This window comes from Equus quagga, chromosome 1 (genome assembly GCF_021613505.1).
Source record: "Equus quagga isolate Etosha38 chromosome 1, UCLA_HA_Equagga_1.0, whole genome shotgun sequence".
Lineage (NCBI taxonomy): Eukaryota > Metazoa > Chordata > Mammalia > Perissodactyla > Equidae > Equus > Equus quagga.
The window spans coordinates 27,375,103-27,397,148 of record NC_060267.1 but is presented as its reverse complement, the minus strand read 5'-3'; the positions used below and the strand labels follow the sequence as shown (position 1 = coordinate 27,397,148).

Here is a 22,046-nt window from a genome sequence, read left to right as displayed (position 1 = left end):
TTTAAAAAATTTATGTGAGGGTTAATTAATAAAAAGTTTGAAGAAAAGACAAAATTAAAAGGAAAAAGCGGGTATAAATCCCTCTCTCACAAATGAAAACATTGAAGTAGTTGATAACTTCTGGCTTAGTTTTCTAAAATTCCGGTCTTTCAAAATGCTTAGGATTTCATAACGTGGTGGCCTGGGGGTGGTGAAGACATGGGGCTTTGGAATTAGACTCCGTGGGTTCGAATTGTAGCTTTCTCACTGGTGGTGTGTGACTTTGGGCACAATATCTAAGCTCTCAGTGCCTCAGTTTCTTCATCTGTAAAGTGGAGATAATGATAGTACTTTATCTACTTTTTTAGGATTGTTCTAAAAATTACATAATGTGAATAAATATTTTAATATAATGCTTTGTGTATAGAATTTGACAAACTTAATTATAAATTGCCAGTCACTTGTGATTGTTCAGGTGAAAACATACATGCTAAAATGATTGTTAATTATGTTAACAATCCTTAGTGTTTTAAAATATATCTACACATTTTTGTATATCCCCCCTCTTCCAGAGGGGCAGCCTGATTCCCTTTCCCTGAAGTGTGGACTGTACTTAGTGACTGATTTCTAGCAAATAGATTAAAGTAGAAGTAATGGTATGCGACTTATGAGACTGGTTCATAAAAGGCATTGGGGCCTCCTCCTTGCTCTCTCTCTTGGATTGCTCCTTCAGTGCAAGTTAGCTGCCATGTTGTGAGAACACTCAAGCTGCTCTATGCAGAGTTCATGTTGGTCCCCTGGCAGCAGCCATTTAAGTGAGACTTGGAAGCAGATCCTCCAACTTTGGTCAAGCTTTCAGATGACTGCAGCCTAGGTTAGCATCTTGACTACAAGCTCTAGAGAGATCCTGAGCAAGAACCACCAGGCTAAGCTGCTCCTGGATTCCTGACACCCCAAAAATGGGTGAGATAATAAATGTTTTAAGCGGCTAACTTTGGGGATAATTTGCTACGTAGCAATAGATAACTAATACACTGCCCGTTTGTGTTATTTGTGGAATCTGAACTAGAAGGATTAAACCCAATAATAACAAAGGATTCAAGGTACAAAAATCTAGCCTAGGTCTTCAGCTTTAAAGTTACCCTTAAGGATGCCATCTCCAGGATAGGAATCCCCTTGGTAGCAAGCTCCGTTTCCCTTTAACAACGTGGACATGTTCCTTTGATTTTTTTTCCTTTTAGCTTGCCTTGGTATTTCTCACACCAAATTACATTCCCTCTGCCACTTCTCTAGTTGGGGTTATCAACTGGGGTGTGAAAATGTGCATGTGGCAGATATTTTACATTTTTGCTTCTATAAGGTAAAATTGTTTGAATTGATAGCATTTATTTTTTTTCCTGATTTTAATACATATCACTGCAGAAAACATGGAAAATATAGAATAGTTTGAAGAATGAAATAAAAGTCACCAATTATATAACCACCGAGAGGTAACCACTGTTAATATTTTGTTTACTTCTTTTCAGGATTTTCATATGTTCATATCTATGTGTACACAGACCTGTGTAAAATTAAAACAGTGTTAATTATAAAGTGTTGTGGTATTCAGCTTCTCAAGATTATTTAGAATTTTCTCCTGTCCTTTTTGGGAAGAGTATCCTTTTTTAATGATTGCACATTATATCAACATGTCACAATCTATGTAATATATTGCAATCTATTGTTGACCACTTTATTTATTTATTTAACTTTTTGCTATTATAAATATATAAATGAGTGTTCTTCCAAAAACCGTATGGATATCAATGTGTATTATTCTCTTTTTCAGTTGATCTTTAGACACTATTAAATTTTTTGCTGTTTTTTGCCTGTAACTTTCTACAGAATGGGAACCCTCAAAACCCCTACTGTGATGGCATTGAGGGGGTCATGGAGGCTTATTATAGGAGTCTGAAATCCGTGCAACTGTATGGGCCAACCAACTTTGCTCCTGTAATTAATCATGTAGCAAGGTAAGTGGAAGTAAACAAGATATTTATTCTAGTGTACCAGGCCACAGTGAAATCATAACATTATTGCTAGCGTGACTCCACAGATGAAAGTTTTCTTCTAATTCACCTCCAAGAAAGTGAGGAAAAAGATATACAGTAGAAAGACTCTCCATTGAACTATCATGATACTTTGCTAAGAACTTTTACATCAAAATCTCAAGCAAAGGGGCCGGCCCAATGGCATAGTGGTTAAGTTCAGTTTGTTCCGCTTTGGTTGCCTGTGTTCACAGGTTCAAATCCCGGGCAGTGACCTACTCCACTGGTCAAGCCAGGCTGTGGTGGCGATCCACATACAAAACAGAGGAAGATTGGCACAGATGTTAGCTCAGGGCCATTCTTCCTCACCAAAAAACCTCTCAAGTGAAGAAACATACACTGGATTATGTTAAGACCTGTATTTATTCAACCATGGAAAATGTGAATTTTTTTCTGAAAAGGCACCTATGAGAGCAATAACAAGATTGATCATGATCTCAGCTGTGTAAATCATTTACGTCTAATATTACATTCCATAGTAGCACAGAGATATTAAAAGACTGAATTCCAGGAAGATGACTGAAGACTTTCAGTGATATATAGGGCACATTATTTTAACCTCTCTGAAATTAATGTAATAGCTAATTTTATAAATTCCCAGAGCTCTACCTGTATATAGTACATAGTATTGAGATCAGAATATAATTGCTTATGACTCCAAATACGTGTTCTGAAAAAACTTTAAGGTGTAAAAATCTGTATATGCTTACTTATTTTTTTCATTGGAGCATAAATAAATTAGACATCACTTTAAAAATCTCTGAAAGCTTGGCTTGACCTAGTTGCAAATGCTATGAAACCCTGCCTTATTTTAGATAATCAAAAAACCATCGCTCTTGTATCTCATCTTCTTCTGAATATGTAGCCAGAACGTGAAGAAATACGGCATTTGGATCAGTTTATCAATGTACACAGGCAGTATGAAACCTCAGTTCTCTGTTTGAAGGTTCTGGTACTTTACTGTCTCCCTATTGGACATCATCAACAACTTAAATGTGTTCTACTTTTCATTATCTGGGACATGGACAAGATGCTAAAATACCCCTGCACCCGGAGCTGACCCCAGTGGAAGTCTCCTGTGGAAATCCACCTCGGGTTGACAGTGATACATTGATGATCATTCTCTGAGTGTGACCCTTTAGCTCAGGTTTTTCAAATAATTTCATCCACAATCTGTACTAAGCTATGAATTTTACGTCTCAACTCTGTGCACACATAACTAGGAAAAGATTATTTATGAAATTATATTTATCCTTATCTCATATTTTCTCTTTATTTCTAAGGTGTTCTGTTATTTTCAATTCCTTTTTCTAATGCAGGTCTTGACCCACAAATTGACTTCTGAATCCAGTAATGGGTCATTACTTGTAGTTTGAAAAACACATCCTAGCCTTTTGCATTAGCCTATATTAGTAGTGTTACCTGTATTCTATTTTCCTAGTTTTTTGATGGCTGTCAAATAATATTAGTGTAAGATAAATTATAGTTGGCTCTCACTCTCTCTCACATACTAACATACAGATCACTGTTTTTTATAAAAAGAGAAAAATGATAGGGCTTATTTTGTGTGAACTCATGCTAATTATTATAAATGTTCTTATCAATGTATACCAATTAATTTGCTATTTTTTGTCTTGGTACATCTCTACTGTAAAAGTTATGTTTTTAGATAAAATTTCTAGGTGCATTTCTAGACACCATTTAAAACTACATGCTCCACACTCTTCTATTACCATTTTTTATGTTTTGTCCAGCTTTTTAAAATTCTCAAATATAGAGGTAGTTGCCAACTAACACCTTCAGACTACTTGAAAATAATTCATGATCTAATAATTCTGTACTATTATTTTTTTAATGAGAAAAAATAAGAAACACAGTAAGATATGGCTTTTTTGGTGATCATCTTGTCCTTCCAATACAATTTGAATATCTCTTATTGTGAGTCTATATAAGAAATGCCTTTCTCCTTTCTTTTATCTTTGAGTTATGTTTAATTTTATTTCCAAGCTTTTATTAAGATAGGGAATTTGTATCTGACCCAAAATTATCATCCAAGAAATTTATCAACTAAAAGACAAGCTATTATTTGTTTCTAAATTAAAAGAAGTGCCTTAGTTACAGTGCGTATGACCTCTATTTATATAAACTCCTTGTGCATTTTGTGACTCTTAAATGCATTTCAACGGTACTTCACCATGCCCATGTATAGGAGGTAAGTACTCAACAGGTATCTAATAAATGGATTCTGTCAATGTTAAGATATTTGTCATTAAAACTTACTTTTTGCAAAGTCAAAAGCAAATACATATTCATATTTTTTTATTTGCTTGAATTTTTTCCCCTTAAAAAGTGTGTTTTCTATATTGGTAAAAGCTTAGTTATTTATAATAGTTTTCTACAAACATTTTGAAGAATACTTATTGTTTTTCTTTTTAAGAATAATAATTTTAAGCACATGCTCATTTTTAGAACTGAAATCTATGTGGTAAGACTATTGACTTTTGAGAAAATATTAATGAGAGAACAATATTGTGAAATAGCCAAGACCCAAGGCGTCAACTTTATGAAACTTGAAGGTTTTATGTGCTATTCTGAGCCTTTCCAACCCCTTTCCTCTAATTTCCTGCTTTCCCAGTCCTTGATTCACAGAGCTGTAGGGGAACAGCCTTTCAAGTGATGTAGAAAATCCTGCTCAACATCCGTTGATGCCTTGTCACAAATTTAAGCCCAAACACTTTAGTTTGGTATTCAAGAACTTCCAATATCCAACTACCACCCACTCATCCAACCTCATTTCCCTCCACATTCTCCCAAATGTACTGCACTTCAGTCGTAGAGACTTGCTACTTCTTCTGGTCTATGATGTCATTCCATGTCTACTTCTATCACAGCACTTACTAATTTGCTGTTACTCCATTGTTACATCTAGATCTTTTCTACATTAAAGACAGGAATTTTGACTTAAGCATATATATCTAAGAATATAATGCACAATACTTTGCATGTCCCAAGAAATCCACACCTGTTTTTTCAATCGAATTTTCTGTACCCCATACATTTTAATAAGCGAGGTTATAATATTAATGCTAATGCCTAGTCAACCCTAACGACCTGTGGAAAGTGTGATTGTGATTGATACCTACTATGTCAGTCAGGGTTTTCCAGAGAAACAGAACCAATAGGATATATAAATATAGATATATAGATAGATTTATTTTAAAGAATTGGCTCATGTGATGGTAGGGGCTGGTAAGTCAGAAATTTGTAAGGCAAGCTGGCAGGTTGGAAACTCAGGCAGGATTTGATATTGTTAGTCTTGAGTCAGAATTCTTTTTTCTCTGAGAAACTAGTTCTTGTTAAGGCCCTCAACTGACTGGATGAAGCTCACCCACGTTATCAAAGATAATCTCATTTACTTAGTTATCCAATTGTAGACGTTAACTATATCTACAAAATGTGGTCACAACACCACCTTGATCAGCATTTGACTAAATAACTGGATATCATAGCCTAGCCACCTTGGCACATAAGAGTAACCACTACAACAGGCACCAAAAGAGAAGGGTATTACCATTATGCTGTAAGTAGAAAACAAATTTAAAATCAGAGAAATACTTTCAGATCCTTCCGTATATAAACTAATAATATACGTAATTTCTACAACACTCTGTTTAAATCTCATTGATTAATTACAGTTGGAAAAAAATGTTAAGTGAGTCATGTGTTTATGATTAAGTGGTTTGACTAAAAGAGAGGTTTACTCATCCCCTGACTGATCTAGGTTTACTCTTGAATATGGCAATTATAATTTTTATATTCCTGTTGAGATCACTTTTTCAAAGATTTTTTTTCATCTAAAATTCTACCTCAGTAATTTCAAGTTATTTGAAATACATTTTGTTGGTATATTTTATCTGCTTATTACTTCAAAAATAAAAGTAGTACACCAATGAAAATGTCAATTATCTTTTCAGGCTATCTTGAAAATTTCACTATTTTTTTCACTTAAGCGATATTCCTTGTTTCTTAACTATTAATCATTTCTTTGCTGTGCCTAACCAGTTACTTGTTTTGAGGCTGTCACATTTCAGTTTTTAAGAGGGATCTGTCAATTTCTAACTATTGGCTAGACTTTTGTATTTTTTTCGGTTTTTTTTTTCTGATCTTAAGAAAGTTCCAGGATCCAGATAATGAGCTAAAATTAATTTTCATTTTTCAGGAGATAACATTTCTTTATTTTAGAATTTCTATAACTAACTTTTAAAATTAATCTAAATGATGTGTTATATTTTGTCTCTTCTATCTGTATGATTAATAATAATAAAATCAAAACCATAATCATTATTTAGCCTATGATTTATCTTAGGCAATATGCTCAGTGCTATGACATGGATTATTTTTAATCATCAACAACTCTTAGAGGTAACAGTAGTGTTATTATTCCTACTTTACTGATGATGAAATAAATATGTAGAGTGGCCATTTGTGGTGGAGCTAAAATTCCAAACAGAATAATCTGATTCCAAATCACTTTGTTATGATGCCTTGAATACTTAAGACTTTTTATCTCAGCTCCAGAGGTAAAGACACACAAAAGAAAGTGCAAGAAAACTACCTATCGTGTATACAGTTGATCACTTCATTACACTGACAAAGGTAGTTTGAGTAGCAATTTAGTAACATAAAAATTACTTTGTATTGAAATATTTAAATGGATCCCTTCATTTATTATTAAGAAGATTTCATTCATTGTGTATATCAAAATTAAACTACTTAAGTAAAACATTCCTTAGTCAGTTTCTTATCTCGTCTTGTCGCCCTCTCTATTCTTGTGAACTAATAATGAGCTGAAAGAATATTCCATAAATCTGAGCCAACCTTTTATGAACTTTTATAGAAACAATCCCAGAAACTTATTTGACAAAGACTCCAAAGAAATGTGCTTGAATTCTAAAATTCTGACAAAGTTAACTTCTCCCTCAGATTTGTCATAGTGATATTAAAATATAAATTATAGATTGCCCATATTGGAAAAAAGACAGTTGGTGGGCTTTTAATAATGTGTTTTAATTATGCAATTTACAAAAACATTTATCATTAGGTTCCTTTAAGAAGTAAGCTTCTTCAGTACCTTTAAAACATAATTTGAATCTGCAAGTTATATATCAGTGTTACCTCCTTGAAGAAGGGTTGAAATGTGATCAGCCTCTGCTTTCTCCTTCATACATTTCTGTAGCATTTTAATTATTTTATCATAAATATATCACACTTTTAAAATACGCTAAATTAGAAGAAATAGTTGTACCAAATATTCTTTTGTTTGAAATTTTGATTTATGTGCAAAGTGCAATGATATGCCAATGTGTAGAGCAAATGCCATAGGAGCAATGAATAATTTAAAAAGATTAATTTATGGTGCTGATGGTGATCAAGACTAAAATGGATTGAATAGTTCTTATGTCAAATGTAATTTATTTTCAAATTAGTGTGTCTAACGATAGTGAGAGCCATACAATAAACTCATGTATCTTTCTACAGCATTAATTTTCCTCAGAGTTAAGAAATATAAAGCCTTAATACAAGCACATATTTATTATAAAGTAAAATGAAAAATGTCTATGAATTTTTAAGATCAAACAACAAACTTTAGAGAAATTCCAAGTTTACTATATCTGCTTCAGGTTCCATCCCTACTTCTCTTGGTAGTATGAATATATTCTCCTCTTCTCTTAGGTATACTTCCTGATGAATCAAAAGAAAACCAAAATGTAAATGGATTAAACTCACCACTCAAGACATAGAGTGGCTGAATGGATTAAAAAACAAGACCTAACTATGTGTTGTCTAGAAGAGGCTTAACTTAGATTTAAGGACATACATAAGCTGAAGATGAAGAAGTGAAACAAAGTTATTCATGCAAATGATAACCAAAAGAGAGCAGGCAGAAGTGGCTATACTTAGACAAAATAGACTTTAAGTCAAAAACTGTCACAGGGGACAAAGAAGGTCATTACATAATGATAAAAAGGGTCAATTTATGTGATATTTATATTATTCAGCCTTATAAAAGAAGATCCTACTATTTGCAACAACATGGATGAACCTGGAGTATGTTACGTTAGGTGAAATGAGCTAGACACAGAAAGAAAAAACCCTGCATAATCTCAATTATATGTGGAATTTTTAAAAGTTAAATACATTGAAGCAGAGAGTAGAATGATGGTTATAAGGAGCAGTGAGGTAGGGGAAATGGGGAAAGGTTGGTCAAAGGGTATAAAGTTGCATTATGTAGGGTGAATAATCTAGAGATTTATTGAATGATGACTATAGTTAATACTGTATTGAATACTGGAAATTTACTAACAGTAAATTTCAGGTGCTCTCATCACACAAAAAAATATATGCTATGTGAGGAGATGAATATTGATTAGTTTGACTGTAGTAATCATTTCATTATGTATGTCAAATCTTCATGTTGTACTCCTTAATTGTATACAATTTTTTTTTTTTTTTGGTGAGGAAGATTGGCCCTGAGCTAACATCTGTTGCCAATCTTCCTTTATTTTATGTGGGATGGTGCCACAACATGGCTTGATAAGTCATGTTAGGTCCATGCCTGGGATCCAAACCTGTGAACCCTGGGCCACCGAAGCAGAATGCACAGACTTAACTACTACGCCACTAGACTGGCCCCTAAATATATACAACTTTTATTAAAAAGAATAAAACTTTTTTTTTTTTAAAGATTTTATTTTTTCCTTTTTCTCCCCAAAGCCCCCGGTACGTAGTTGTATATTCTTCGTTGTGGGTTCCTCTAGTTGTGGTATGTGGGACGCTGCCTCAGCGTGGTTTGATGAGCAGTGCCATGTCCGCGCCCAGGATTTGAACCAATGAAACACTGGGCCGCCTGCAGCGGAGCGCGCGAACTTAACCACTCGGCCACGGGGCCAGCCCCCAAGAATAAAACTTTTTAAAGGGTCAGTTCAACAGGAAGATACAATAATTATAAATATGAATGCACCCAACATCAAAGCACTTAAATACGTAAAGCAAAAGTTGATGTTTCTGAAGGGAGAAATAGACAGCAATACAATAATATTAGAAGACATCAATACCCCACTTTCAATAATGGATAGATCATCCAGATAGAAAATCAATAGGGAAATACCAAACTTGAGCCACACTATAGACCAACTGGACCTAACAGATGTATACAGAACATTCCACTGAACAGCAGTGCAATATGCATTCTTTTCAAGTGCACTTGGAACATTCTCTAGGATAGATCTCATGCTAGGTTATAAAACATGTCTTAACAAATTTAAGAAGATTGAAGTCATTCCAAGTATCTTTTCTGGCCACAATGGAAAAAAACTAGAAATCAATAACCAAAGGAAATCAGGAAAACTGACAAATGAAAATTAACATTGGGTCAAAAAAGAAATCAAAAGGGAAATTAGAAAATGTCTTGAGACAAATGAAAATGAAAACACGACACGCCAAAACTTATGGGATACAGCAAAAGCAGTACTAACAGAGAAGTTTATAGTGATAAACACCACATTTTTAAAAAGAAGAAAAATCTCAAATAACCCAACTTTACACCTCAAGGAACTTGAAAAAGAAGAACAAACTACGCACAAGTTACCAGAAGGAAGGAAATAATATAGAGCAGAAATAAATTAAATAGAGAATAGAAAAACAATAGAAAAAATTTGATGAAACTAAGAGTTGGGTTTTTGAAAAGATAAACAAAATCAACAAATCATTAGCTAAATTAAGAAAAAAAGAGAAAAGACTCAAAATCAGAAATGAAAGAGGAGATATTACAACTGATGTCACAGAAATAAAAAATATCATAAGGGACTATTATAAACAATTGCGCTCCACCAAATTGGGCAACTTAGAAGAAATGGATAAATTCCTAGAAACATACAACCTCCCAAGAATGAATCAAGAAGAAACAGAAAGCCTGCACAGACCAATAACAAATAAGGAGATTAAATCAGTAATTGAAAGACTCCCAACAAAAAAAGAGTCCAGGACAAGATGGCTACACAAGTGAATTCAAACAAACATTTAAAGAAGAATTAATACCAATCCTTCTTAAAGTCTTTCAAAAAAAATAGAGAGGGAACACTTCCAGACTCATTTTATGAGGCCAGCATCACCTTGATACCAAATCCAGACAAAGACACCACAAGAAAAGAGCAATGCAGACCAACATCCCTGATGAATATGGATGCAAAAATCCTTCACTAAGTATTAGCAAACTGAATACAATAGCACGTTAAAGAATCATGCACTGTGAACAAGGTTTTATCCCTGAGATGCAAGGATGGTTCAACATATGCAAATCAATAAATGTGATATACCACATTAAGAGAATGAAGGATAAAAACCACATGATCGTCTCAAGAGATACAGAAAAAGCATTTGACAAAATTCAACACCCTTTCATGATAAAAAAAAAAATTCTCAATAAATTAGGTACAGAATAAACTTACCTCAACATAACAAAGGCTATTTATGGAAAACTCACAGCTAACATCATACTCAATAGTATGACACTGGAAGCTTTTCCTCTAAGACCTAGAACAAGGCAAGGATGCCCACTCTTTCACTTCTATTGAACATAGTACTGGAAGATGTAGCCAGAGCAATTAGGCAAATACAAGAAGAAAAAGCCATACAAATTGGAAAGGAAGAAGTAAAATTGTCTCTGTTTGTAGATGGCATTGATCTTAAACGTAGAAAACTCTAAAGACAAAAAATACAAAACACCTGTTAGAACTAGTAAATGAGTTCAGTAAAGTTTCAAAATACATAATTTACATACAAAAAATCAGTTGTTTCTATACACTAACAACAAACTATCTAAAAAGGAACTTAAGAAGACAGTCGCATGTACAGTAGCACCAAAAAGAATAAAACACTTGGGAATAAACTTAAGCAAGGAATTGAAAGACTTTTACATCGAAAACTATAAAATGTTGATGAAAGAAATTGAAGCAGACACAAATAAAGACATCCCGTGCTCGTGGATTGGGAGAATTAATGTTGTTAAAGTGTCCATACTACCTAACTGTTCTACAAATTCAATGCAATCCCTATCAAAGTCCCAATGGCATTTTTTGCAGAAATAGAAAATTTGTATGGAACCACAAGAGACCCCAAATAGCCAAAGCAATCTGGAGCGAAAATAACAAAGCTGGAGGCATCACACTGCCTGATTTAAAACTATACTACAAAGTTACAATAATCAAAACTGCAAGGTACTAACATAAAAACAGGCATATAGACCAATGGAACAGAAGAGAGAGCCCAGAAATAAACCTGGACATATACCATCAACTGATCTTTGACAAGTGTGCCAAGAATACACAAAGGGGAAAAGCTAATATCTTGAATAAATGGTTTTAAGAAAACTGGATATTCATATGCAAAAGAATGAAATTGGACTCTTATCTTACACCACTCATAAAAATTAACTCAAATTAGATTAAAGACCTGAAACCGTGAAACTCCTAGAAGAAAACATAGGGAAAAAACTTCTTCACATTAGTCTTGACAGTGATTTCTTGTGCATGATGCAAAAACCACAAGCAGTAAAAGCAAAAATAGATAAGTGGGATTACATCAAACTGCAAAGCTTCTGCACAGTAAAGGAAACCATCAACAAAATGTAAAGGAAACCTAAGGAATGTGAGAAAATATTTGTGAACTGTATAGCTGATAAACTGTTAATTCCAAAAATGTGCAAAGAACTCCTACAACTCAATAGCAAAAAGCAAATACCTGATTTAAAAATGGGCAAAGGACTTGGATAGACATTTCTCCAAAGAAGACATTCAAATAGTCAACAGGGATATGTAAAGATTCTTGATATTGTTAATGATCAGGGAAATGCAAACCAAAGTGACAATGAGCTATCACTTCACACCTGTTAGGATGGCTGTTATCAAAAAATCAAAAGATAGCAAGTATTAGGGCTGGCCTGGTGGTATAGTGGTTGAGTTTGTGTGCTCTGCTTTGGCAGCCCAGGGTTCGTGGGTTCAGATCCCAGGTGCAGACCTACACACCGCTCATCAAGCCATACTGTAACAGCCTCCCACATGCAAAATAGAGGAAGATTGGCATGGATGTTAGCTCAGTGACAATCTTCCTTAAGCAGAAAGAGGAAGACTGACAACAGATGTTAGCTCAGGGCCACTCTTCCTCACACACACAAAAATCCAGATATAAAAGATAGTAAATTCATGAGCTCTGCCCTACAACATAGTGCCTATAGTAAGGTGTTGGGCACTTAAAAATTTGTTAAGAGGGTAGATTTCATGTTATGTGTTCTTACCACACACACACACACAAAAGGACACAAACTTTTGGAGGTGATGGATATGTTTATTACCTTGATTGTTTTGATGGTAACACAAATGTACACACATGTCCGAAGTCACCAAATTGTATACGTTAATTATGTACGGTTTTTTGTATACCAATTGTACCTTAATAAAGCTGGAGAAAAAAAGACATACTAACAACAACTGAGACTTTCTCCATGGGTAACCAGAAGTATTGAAAGAGAAATAAAAGTAAATACAAAACAAAGAATGAAAGAAAGAAAATCAGACAGTTAAGCCACTTGAGGTGGTGTTTACAAGATTGCATAATACTCAGCTTTTTATATTGTTTTTGTATCTGGTAGAAATTTACCATTTTAAGAGAATCATTGGGTAAGAAAAGCATAAAAGCTATACTATTGTACTTATAGAAGCTCTTTCTCACTACTATTTTTAGCCTTCTGTTAATCACATGAAATATAAAACCCTATATTTCTGAAGTATAGTGAGTAAGAAATGCTTTTTAAAAAAATGAGTGTTTAAAAATTAAAAAATTAATTCATGAGGGAGATAATCAGACTTCTTAAGAAAAAAATTAAGCGTAAAAGAGAATATGCTTATATATTCTTGGATAGGATTGGATTCTTTTCCTTGATTGTGCTGCCATCAAATTAATAAAAATTCCTTAATGTCCAAGATTAATTGTTCAATATTGTGGTGGAAATATTTTTGACCATATGTTGTGGAATCAGTTCAATGTTATCTTTAAATGTGTGAACATGCCACTTACTGTATTCTCTTCACCAATCTATGAAATTACCAGTCATTTTATTAGCAGCACAAGCAGTGGTTAGTTTCTGTAGTCTATGGTTCTTGTTCATATGGTTGTTAACTCTGCTCTCCAAAAAATATGTTTTGCCCTGACATGTGCTGTTGGTGTGTTCCCGACCTGTTCGAACTTGATCCCTTAGGGTCTTTCAGGTTGTGAAGGAATCTTATTGGCCAGTCAATGGAAGTTTTCTTGAACCCAAATGTTCTATGATTTGCTTGAAGATTTTTACAAAGTAGATAGACCAAAGTCTTCCTGTTGAACTCTCTATCTCCTGAGGGCACCATAATGCTCCCTCATTACTGGATATGAATTGCATATTATTATGTACTAAAAATCATAAAAGTTATCCTCTTTGAGAATATAATCTAGATACCCAGAGTGTAGAATGTGATGGGTAAAAGAGATATAATAACATATGACATATTTGTTAAATTCCCTTCTAAATTACTGAGTATCATTTGGTAAGAATTCTGATCAACTACTTCAGGTGCTGGAATTCTTCGTATTACATACCTAATTTTTGTCTTTGTTCTAACTCTTCCCATCTTCCATCAATTTAACATGTATTAAGAACTTGAATTATGGATGTGGCAAAAAGCATCTCTTCCATTGCATTTTTCTAAATTCAGGTGAAATCCACATAACCTAAAAGTCAACTTTTTTAAAGTGTACAATTCAGTGACATTTAGCACATTGAGTGTTGTGCAACCCTCACCTCTATCTAGTACCAAAACAAAAAGCATTTTTGATTATTGCTCCTACTGGTAGAATTGTATTTTATACTGAGTATCATACATGAAATTTCTTTATTCGTTCAGTAATACAAAGGCATATTATTATCTCAATTTTAAAGGTAAGAAAATAAAGCTTTGTTTAATTAATGTACTGAAGATCATGCGTATAATTTGTTGCTTAGCCAAGGTGTCTATTTCGAAAAGCTATATCCATTTCTTTGTGCTAAACATACTGTCATCCAGCTCATCTTTTATTAGTGAATGAAATTCTAAGCAGCCAGGCATTTCTGGGTGCTGGTATGTAGTAATGTTTCTGTTATTCTAGTTACTATTTCAGAAAAACGTATATTTGAAAGTTTGCATAATATAAGCTCCTAACGTGTTTAAATATTTTCTTGAGATTAAGAGGTTTGTTGACTATTCCAAATTATATTTAGCAACCATCAAATAGACAGAAACTGTTTTATTTTCTGTGGTATTCCTTACCTTTTTGTTGCCTTTCAGATATGCCTCTTCCGTAAAGGATGGCTCCCAGTATTTTGTGCTCCTGATTGTGACGGATGGTGTTATCTCGGATATGGCTCAAACCAAGGAGTCCATAGTTAACGTGAGTGGCGGTCATTCAGTCTTGGGCTGGCTAAGTGACAGCATGTTGCTACTGAGGTTGAGACCACAGTCTACTTTAGTTGACTTAACAGAGAAACAAATTGTCCACTCCTTTGCAGCCGATTGCATTCTTAACCTTATCCATACAACTCACGTTATACCATTGACCCATAAGGGCCAAGCTAAAGGATGTGGATAATTGAGTTGTAACAAAATTATTTCCAGAAAAAAATAAATAAAGTAAGATAATAGCATTATCTTCTTGTGCATGAGTGTATTTATCTCTGTTAGTTTGACGTACCTGTACCCAATCTTAGGATTTGTACAGAATATTTCTTAATATTTACATTTCAGTTACCAGAGAACTGTGCTGCCTCATTCCTATTTCTGTAGAACTGGATAGGAACTGGGCTTGATTCAAAAACCATTCTCCTCATTATAATTCCTAGTTATGTGTTTATTTCTTATGATTATTGATTATCTTCTTTATTAGACTATAATCTATAAAATCTATATTTACTAGATGGTAATTATAAAATTATCTGTTTTTACTTACCTTTCTATGTCCAGGTTTGGCACAAAGTAGACACTTAATAAAAATGGGTAGCATGAATGAATTGTTTATCATAATTCATAATTATTAATAGCATAAAGGAAATATAATTAGCTGCTTGCTGTGAGAAAAAATAATTACATGTGGGGAAAACATCAAATGCTTTATAGACATATACTTAGAAAAAACAAACATAAAAAGTAGGAGAGGTAAAGACTTACACAATTATTTATTTATTATTTTTTAACTAGACACACTTGGGTTGAATTTATCTTGATTTTCTTTATATTCTGGTCAGTGACATTAGTGTGTACTTTAAAATGTGGACTCAATAATTTAGGTTTAAGCTAATAGGACATGATGCACTAAGGAACAATTATTCATAATTCAATGACCTTCATAGCTGAAGATGTGGTTGCTATAGTGTTCCATCTATACGTTGCTGGATCTCACATTCTTACCATTAAATTATTTAAAGTGATGATATCATTTTAGTGTTACATATGATGGAAAAATATGCTATAACATCAAATATTCAGTATTCCTCACAATCTCATGGATATTTAATACATAACTAATCATATTAATAATAACTTTCTGTAATTATCATTGGTATTCACTCATTTACAATGGAAATTGCTTTTCCTAACCCTGGGTATAAATGAGATAGAGTAAGGTGCTCCTGTTTCACAAATATTGTACCTTTTTTCCCCTTGAGAAACTGAAAGATTTTTGAGAGGAGAGAGAACATGAAAAAAGAGACCAAAGATACCCAAAGTCAGCTTAGGAAGATTTTGGCTGAGAATAGCAAGTGAGAGCAGATGCTCCACACTTTTTACTGTTTTATCTTACCCGAGGCTGCTCATTCCCAAAGAATGTCCTACTGACTTTGTCTGTGTACTGAGTTCAGAAAGGATAAAAGTGGAATCAAGTATATTACTGTGTTAATTTTAAATATGTTCAAAACTATTTTAATGAACATCTGTGAAAAAATATCAAATAAAACTCAGGATATTATTTTCTTCTTAATTCTTAATTCTTTTCTTAAGAACTCAGTTTCTTAATTGTGAACTAATTGTGTGTTTTCCTTGAAGGCTTCAAAACTTCCAATGTCAATAATTATAGTAGGTGTTGGCCCAGCAGAATTTGATGGTGAGTAACAAAATTTCAATAGTATTCCTTGGCAGCTTATTAAATCTGATCCATCATACTGTTAGGTTTCTATCACTCTTTTTTGCATGTAAGAATGTGAGTGTGCATGTGGATTTGTATGGAATGCCCATGTACACACTGACATAAATATAGATCTCACAATGAGGTCTTTTAAGGGTGAGCAAATTAAAAGATTGCCCTCTAAGTAGGACATTATCTCTCTGGTGTAGATTAATTCAACATGGAGCTTTCTGTTTCATTAGAGATGGTTTGTACCTCAAAATCGTATTTCTTAAGACAGAGTGATAAATTGAGTTTTTGTTCCCAAGGCAAAACACACACTGGGTTCACTAGAAACCTTTAAGGATGAGTGCTAAATTAATAAACCATTAGGTTGTGAATAGAAATGTTAACACAAGCATAATACACTACTTTAGTGAATTTCCAGACCCTGGCTAGTTGCTAGACGTTAGTTTTATAACTGTGTAAGTTCTGTTAAGTGAAAGAGCAAAGTAAAATGAAAATGGAACTGACCATCTGAGATTTAATGAGACTTTATATAATTATGCTAAATTGACTTTCTACTCAGTTTTCTGTTTGGGCCAGGCCTTGTTCAAATGCCAATTAAGTGACAGGTGTTTGTGTAACTAGAGATCTGGATAAACTTCTTTAAGGACATGTTTCTAGTCATCTGGTGAATTCCTTTAAGAGAGCTCTATGCTAGACAGCAACTGCATGACCACATAACATTCACCTGGTTCAGGTGTTTTTGCACTGACAAAGATAGTTTATTTAGCTTGGGACTTTGGAAATGAGAATTATTTTAGAATATGTGGAACAACCTTTGGTACATTACAGGTTGGTTTCGGCACATAGGTGGCTAATGATAGTGTGATCATCGCTGGGATGGTTCTCATTTAACCACCAGTGCCTCCTCCATGAGCACGGTGTAGATCAGTCCGTCTCGGGTGAAGCACCATAGGCAGTCATATTGCTGACCTTGGAAATTCCTTCCTTTGATTCTGTGCTTGGCTGGTCACCCTGTGCATCATTATCATCTTCCAGTTTCTAAAGCAAAAGTCCTTTAGCTCTGACTGCTGCTGCCTCTGCTAATATTTTCTCTGTCTCTGAATATTGGCCTCTGTTTGGACTGTACTTCAGGCATGAACTTGAGCCACCTCTCTGGAGTCAGGAAAGCTGACACATCTTTCTTATTAACGTTTCGTGCTCTTGATCATCTGCATTAATCAGTGATAGACTGCAATTCAGAAACTTCACCAGTTGCTAGGTTAACATAACTCAGGCTTTCTTCTTTGGCTACTAATTTGCTTTTGCCTTGCAAGGATGCAGCCCTCACTGAGTACATCTCAGGTCTCCCAAACTCCTATGGAAGTTCACCGTTAGGTGATGACCTCAGAGATGGGAAATCTCGGTCGCTTGTTCTTCATGAGCCGCTACGCGTACCACATGAAGACAGAGCTGTGGACCCTTCCTGGTGTATATTTCTGGTCATATATTTCTATTCAGAGCAGCAGGCCCAGCTATTTGGGTATTACCCTCACTCAACTGCCATGGCTATTTATTTTCTTCATGTCTTTTTGTTCCCAATGAATTATTTATTAGGGTTTTGAGGTATGATCATTCATCATTTCCTTCTCTGACTTCCTGAACTAGCTGGGAAAAAAAATGCAGGAATCACTCAGACAGAGACCAGAGTATAAACTTTATTACTAGCAATGCAGAATTGGAGAATTTTGGTTAACCTATTCACAGAATCAGACTTATCACACTTTTTCCCCCCGAGACTAAATGACCTCACCCTCATCTCCAGGCCTCCTCCATTCAGGGGCAGAGCCTTGCCTAGTAAGCATGCCGTAGGAAGAACTGCCTTCAACCTGAGGATAGGCTGCTCCAAAAGAAAGAGAATCAAGGTCAGTGCTTTCTCCTGATTTTAATAATCCCATGAATCATCCTCTTTCCATGCAGAAAGATAAGTAAACATTATAGACAAAGAGGGAAGTTGCCTTCCCAGGAGAATTTCCTCCTGGGAATTAGAGTGAAACTTTCCTCCAGCAAACACGTCAACAAGGAATTAGGCTCCTGCACCACCTGGTGTCTTTCACCGTGATGGAAGTTTGTTAGGAGAGAAAATCTTCCAGGCTCCGTACTAGAAAGTAGACTATTCCACTAGGAGACAATAGATGCTTCTCTAAAGTTTTTTTCTTTCTTTCTTCTCAAAACACATCTCTTCTCTCCGTGGCTATGAAGAAAAGGACAGAATACTCATAGTTAATATAGAAAATCTCTGATTTACATTCAAATTGCTGCTATCCTATCAGAAGAGCCTTTCTCTTGCACCTCCAAATCTACCATAGAGTAAGTTTATATATCACACATGTAAACTGACATAGGAAAAAACTGAAAGAAAACTTGATTTTTTATTTTATTTTTTGTTGTTGAGGAAGATTGGTCCTGAGCTATCTGCTGCCAATCCTCCTCTTTTTTGCTTGAGGAAGACTGTTGCTGAGCTAACATCTGTGCCAGTCTTACTCTATTTTGTATGTGGGATGCTGCCACAGCATGACTTGATGAGCAAGGTGTAGGTCCATGCCTGGGATCCAAACCCATAAACCCTGGGCCGCCAAAGCAGAGTGCGCGAACGTAACCACTATGCCACCAGGTGGCCCGAAAACTTGCAGATTTTATCAGTTAACCACCTAAATCCAACATCTACACGTTTTTAACCAGAAAGACATTATTTGCATGGAGAGGAAAGGCAATATTTTGCTATTCATTCTTTGAAGGTAGAGGAAATAGGAATAAACTATGAGATTAAGGAGTATTCAAATTTCTTATTTCTGTATTTTAATAAGAACAATTTAAAACTTTCTGTACAATTTTCCCCTAATGATATTTTCACTTCTCTATGAAGCAACTTCATCAAGAGAAAGATTTTTCAAGGCAGGATTTCTTTACCCTGAAAAGGCAAAAGTCAAATTAAAGTAGCATCTAGCTATCTGCTTTGAACTGAGTCAGGAGAAGGGGGAAAATAGGAGTCCTAACTTCATTGTGTCTCCCATGGCTACGAAGAAGTGCAGGTCTGTCTCTCATACACCTTGTTCCAAGGAGAGGTACTAGTGGGGAACTGTGGCTTACAATCGCAGGTTCCTTGGTGGACCAGATGATCTGAAAACTTGAAGGGTGAATGTCACCCTTCCACCGCTTATGCACCATTTCTCTTCTTCTTGCTCTCTAAAGGGTAGCCTCCAGTTCTTGCTATGTGCAGCCTTTTAACACAAAAGACATGCTCAACAGTGGCAGTTATTTTATGGGATCTCATTCTGATACATTATTGTCTAATCGACTGGCAGTTTTCTTTAATTGGAATGAAACACTCACAAAGACCAAGAGAGAATATAGGGAATTGTGGGAGATGAGACCCAGATTATCATCTAATTCTTGTTTTTCATTTTAGAGTGAGTGTAAGGTAATCATTATGAGTTATTAGCAAATTCGATAATAAAGGAGAAGTTTCTGAAATTTCTGGCATGTCGTTATCAATGTATATTTATGTCTCAAAGTAATATGGAAATTTTGAAAACAAACCTAGACTGAAAAGAGGAATTAACTCTTGGAAATATTTGAGCATAATGAATTCTCTTATTTTCATTCCTAATAAGTAGGGGATAAAAAGTAGGTCTTCTGTTTTGACTAAGTTAATTACTTAATTATTGGTCATATGCACATTTTGCTAAATTATGACATATAATGTATATCTAAGCAAATTATTGAGTGGTGGCTATCAATTATGTGTACTAGCAATGCTTCAGCTGAGACATTGACTCACGAAGATGTGTAGAAAAGTAAAATTGAAAACAATGTTTTTAACCCACATACATTATCCAAGCACTGAAGAAAATAACAGAAAGGTGAGGATTGTATTCCAATTGAGCAATATTTTTTGGCAGGTGAAGAGGAAAACATTATAATCGCAAGTGGCTCTCTGGAGTCTGGTGAATGTCATGTGTATAAAAAATGAATTATCAGTAATAGAATTATACTTTAAGCACAGATTAGCATTCCTCATGTAATTAATTATTTAGAGAATTCTCACTGTAAATTTAATAAACTCTAGAAAATGTTCTTAATTGCATCATAACATTACTGTATCACCAGCTGTCCCATTATATCACAGCACTCTCAAATACCAGCTGATCTCTCTAAGGTTGAAATTATTTCTTAACCAACAAAGAAATCATACTTTACTTCAGAAAAAAATCATACTTCATTCAATCAATATAAGGGCAGAGCCAATGCCTGTTTGTTTTTAAATCTATTTATAAAATGGAAATTGGGCAATATGGATATATAGCTTTGTAGTTTTGATGAGAATAAGGTTCAAGTTATTACTGGAAATTCTGTGATGATTAGTGCCAAGTTTCCTAAATTAGAAAGAAAAAATTAAAATCAAATGTATTAGCATCATTTGCCCAATCGGTCATGTTAAGCATGTAATCCAGAATTGAGAACCCCAAGGATGGAGAGATGTCCCTAAAGACTTCTCTACTGCGTTGGCTCTCATCTTTCCGAGGGTCACATGAAGTGTTGGTTTGCTTTCTTCACTTATAAAATTTGCACTCAGTCAAGTTTTGTGGGAGAAATGACTGAAGAGATGATGGGATCACTAAGCTTTCTGCCTTTGCAGAGGACATATTGCTACTTCATACATCTTGATTTCCTTATTGCCTACATTGCTTTAGTCTATATTGTCTATATTGCTATATTGTCTATATTTAGTCTATATTTAGTCTATATTGCTAAAGTGCACTGGATAAACAATCCTATTTTATTTTCAAGCAATGATCGAATTGGATGGAGATGATGTAAGAGTTTCCTCCAGAGGAAAATATGCTGAAAGGGACATTGTGCAGGTAAGAAATTTAATGGAAATTATTTATTTTGTTCATTGTGAAGAGCCTGGTTAGCTCAGATTTGTAAATACACAAATTGAAATCAAGAGTCACAGGTTCTGTTTGATTTACTTGGTTGATTCTCTATGAGATGCATGTTAAGTAACAGGGCCTAGAATAAGGACCCAATTACTTCCCCTGTACTTTGAGTTCACTACATACAAAACAGAAATGTTGATGTGTCTTTTCTTACTTTATTATTACCAGAAAATATTACTGAGATCTTTAGTAAAATTAAAGGCTAAAAACATAATTTTTGTTGTTGTTGTTGTTGAGGAAAACTCACCCTGAGTTAACATCTGTTGCCAATCTTCCTCTTCCTGCTTGAGGAAGATTTGCCCCAAGCTGACAGTCTCCCTCTGTTTTGTATGTGGGTCGCTGCCACAGCATGGCTACCTAGTGGCTTAGGTCCACATGCGGGAACTGAATCCAGCTGCCAAAGCGGAGCGGGCCAAACTTGGGACCAGCCCCATAAAGGACTTTTTAATGATGCTTATCTGTTCATTATTTAGTCCTCAACAAAAACTAAATATATTCTAAGACAGCTGATGCATATCGAGTAAGTAAACTTAGTAGGAAAAAAAGGCAAAAATGTAGATATTTTCTTATTTCCCCTATAGATTATGGTTAGAAAAGTGGAGAAATAGATCTTAAAATTATATATAAATATATAAATTATATATAAAATATGTAAGCTATATATAATCATATATAAATAATGCATAACAATATAGCAGTATACAAAACATATATAATATGTATAATAAAGTATAATAATATTTATTGTATATAT

General features: G+C 34.5%; 1 protein-coding gene across 1 annotated transcript in view; it reads left to right on the top strand.

Moving 5' to 3' along the window:
* The window catches only part of CPNE8 (copine 8), a 209,521-nt gene that overhangs the window by 171,073 nt on the left and 16,402 nt on the right, over positions 1-22,046 (top strand). Inside the window, exons 16-19 of the mRNA XM_046685801.1 lie at positions 1,864-1,991; positions 14,477-14,579; positions 16,226-16,283; positions 21,141-21,214. Of these exons, the coding sequence (XP_046541757.1) occupies positions 1,864-1,991; positions 14,477-14,579; positions 16,226-16,283; positions 21,141-21,214 (363 nt within the window). The remainder of the gene's footprint in view (positions 1-1,863; positions 1,992-14,476; positions 14,580-16,225; positions 16,284-21,140; positions 21,215-22,046) is intronic.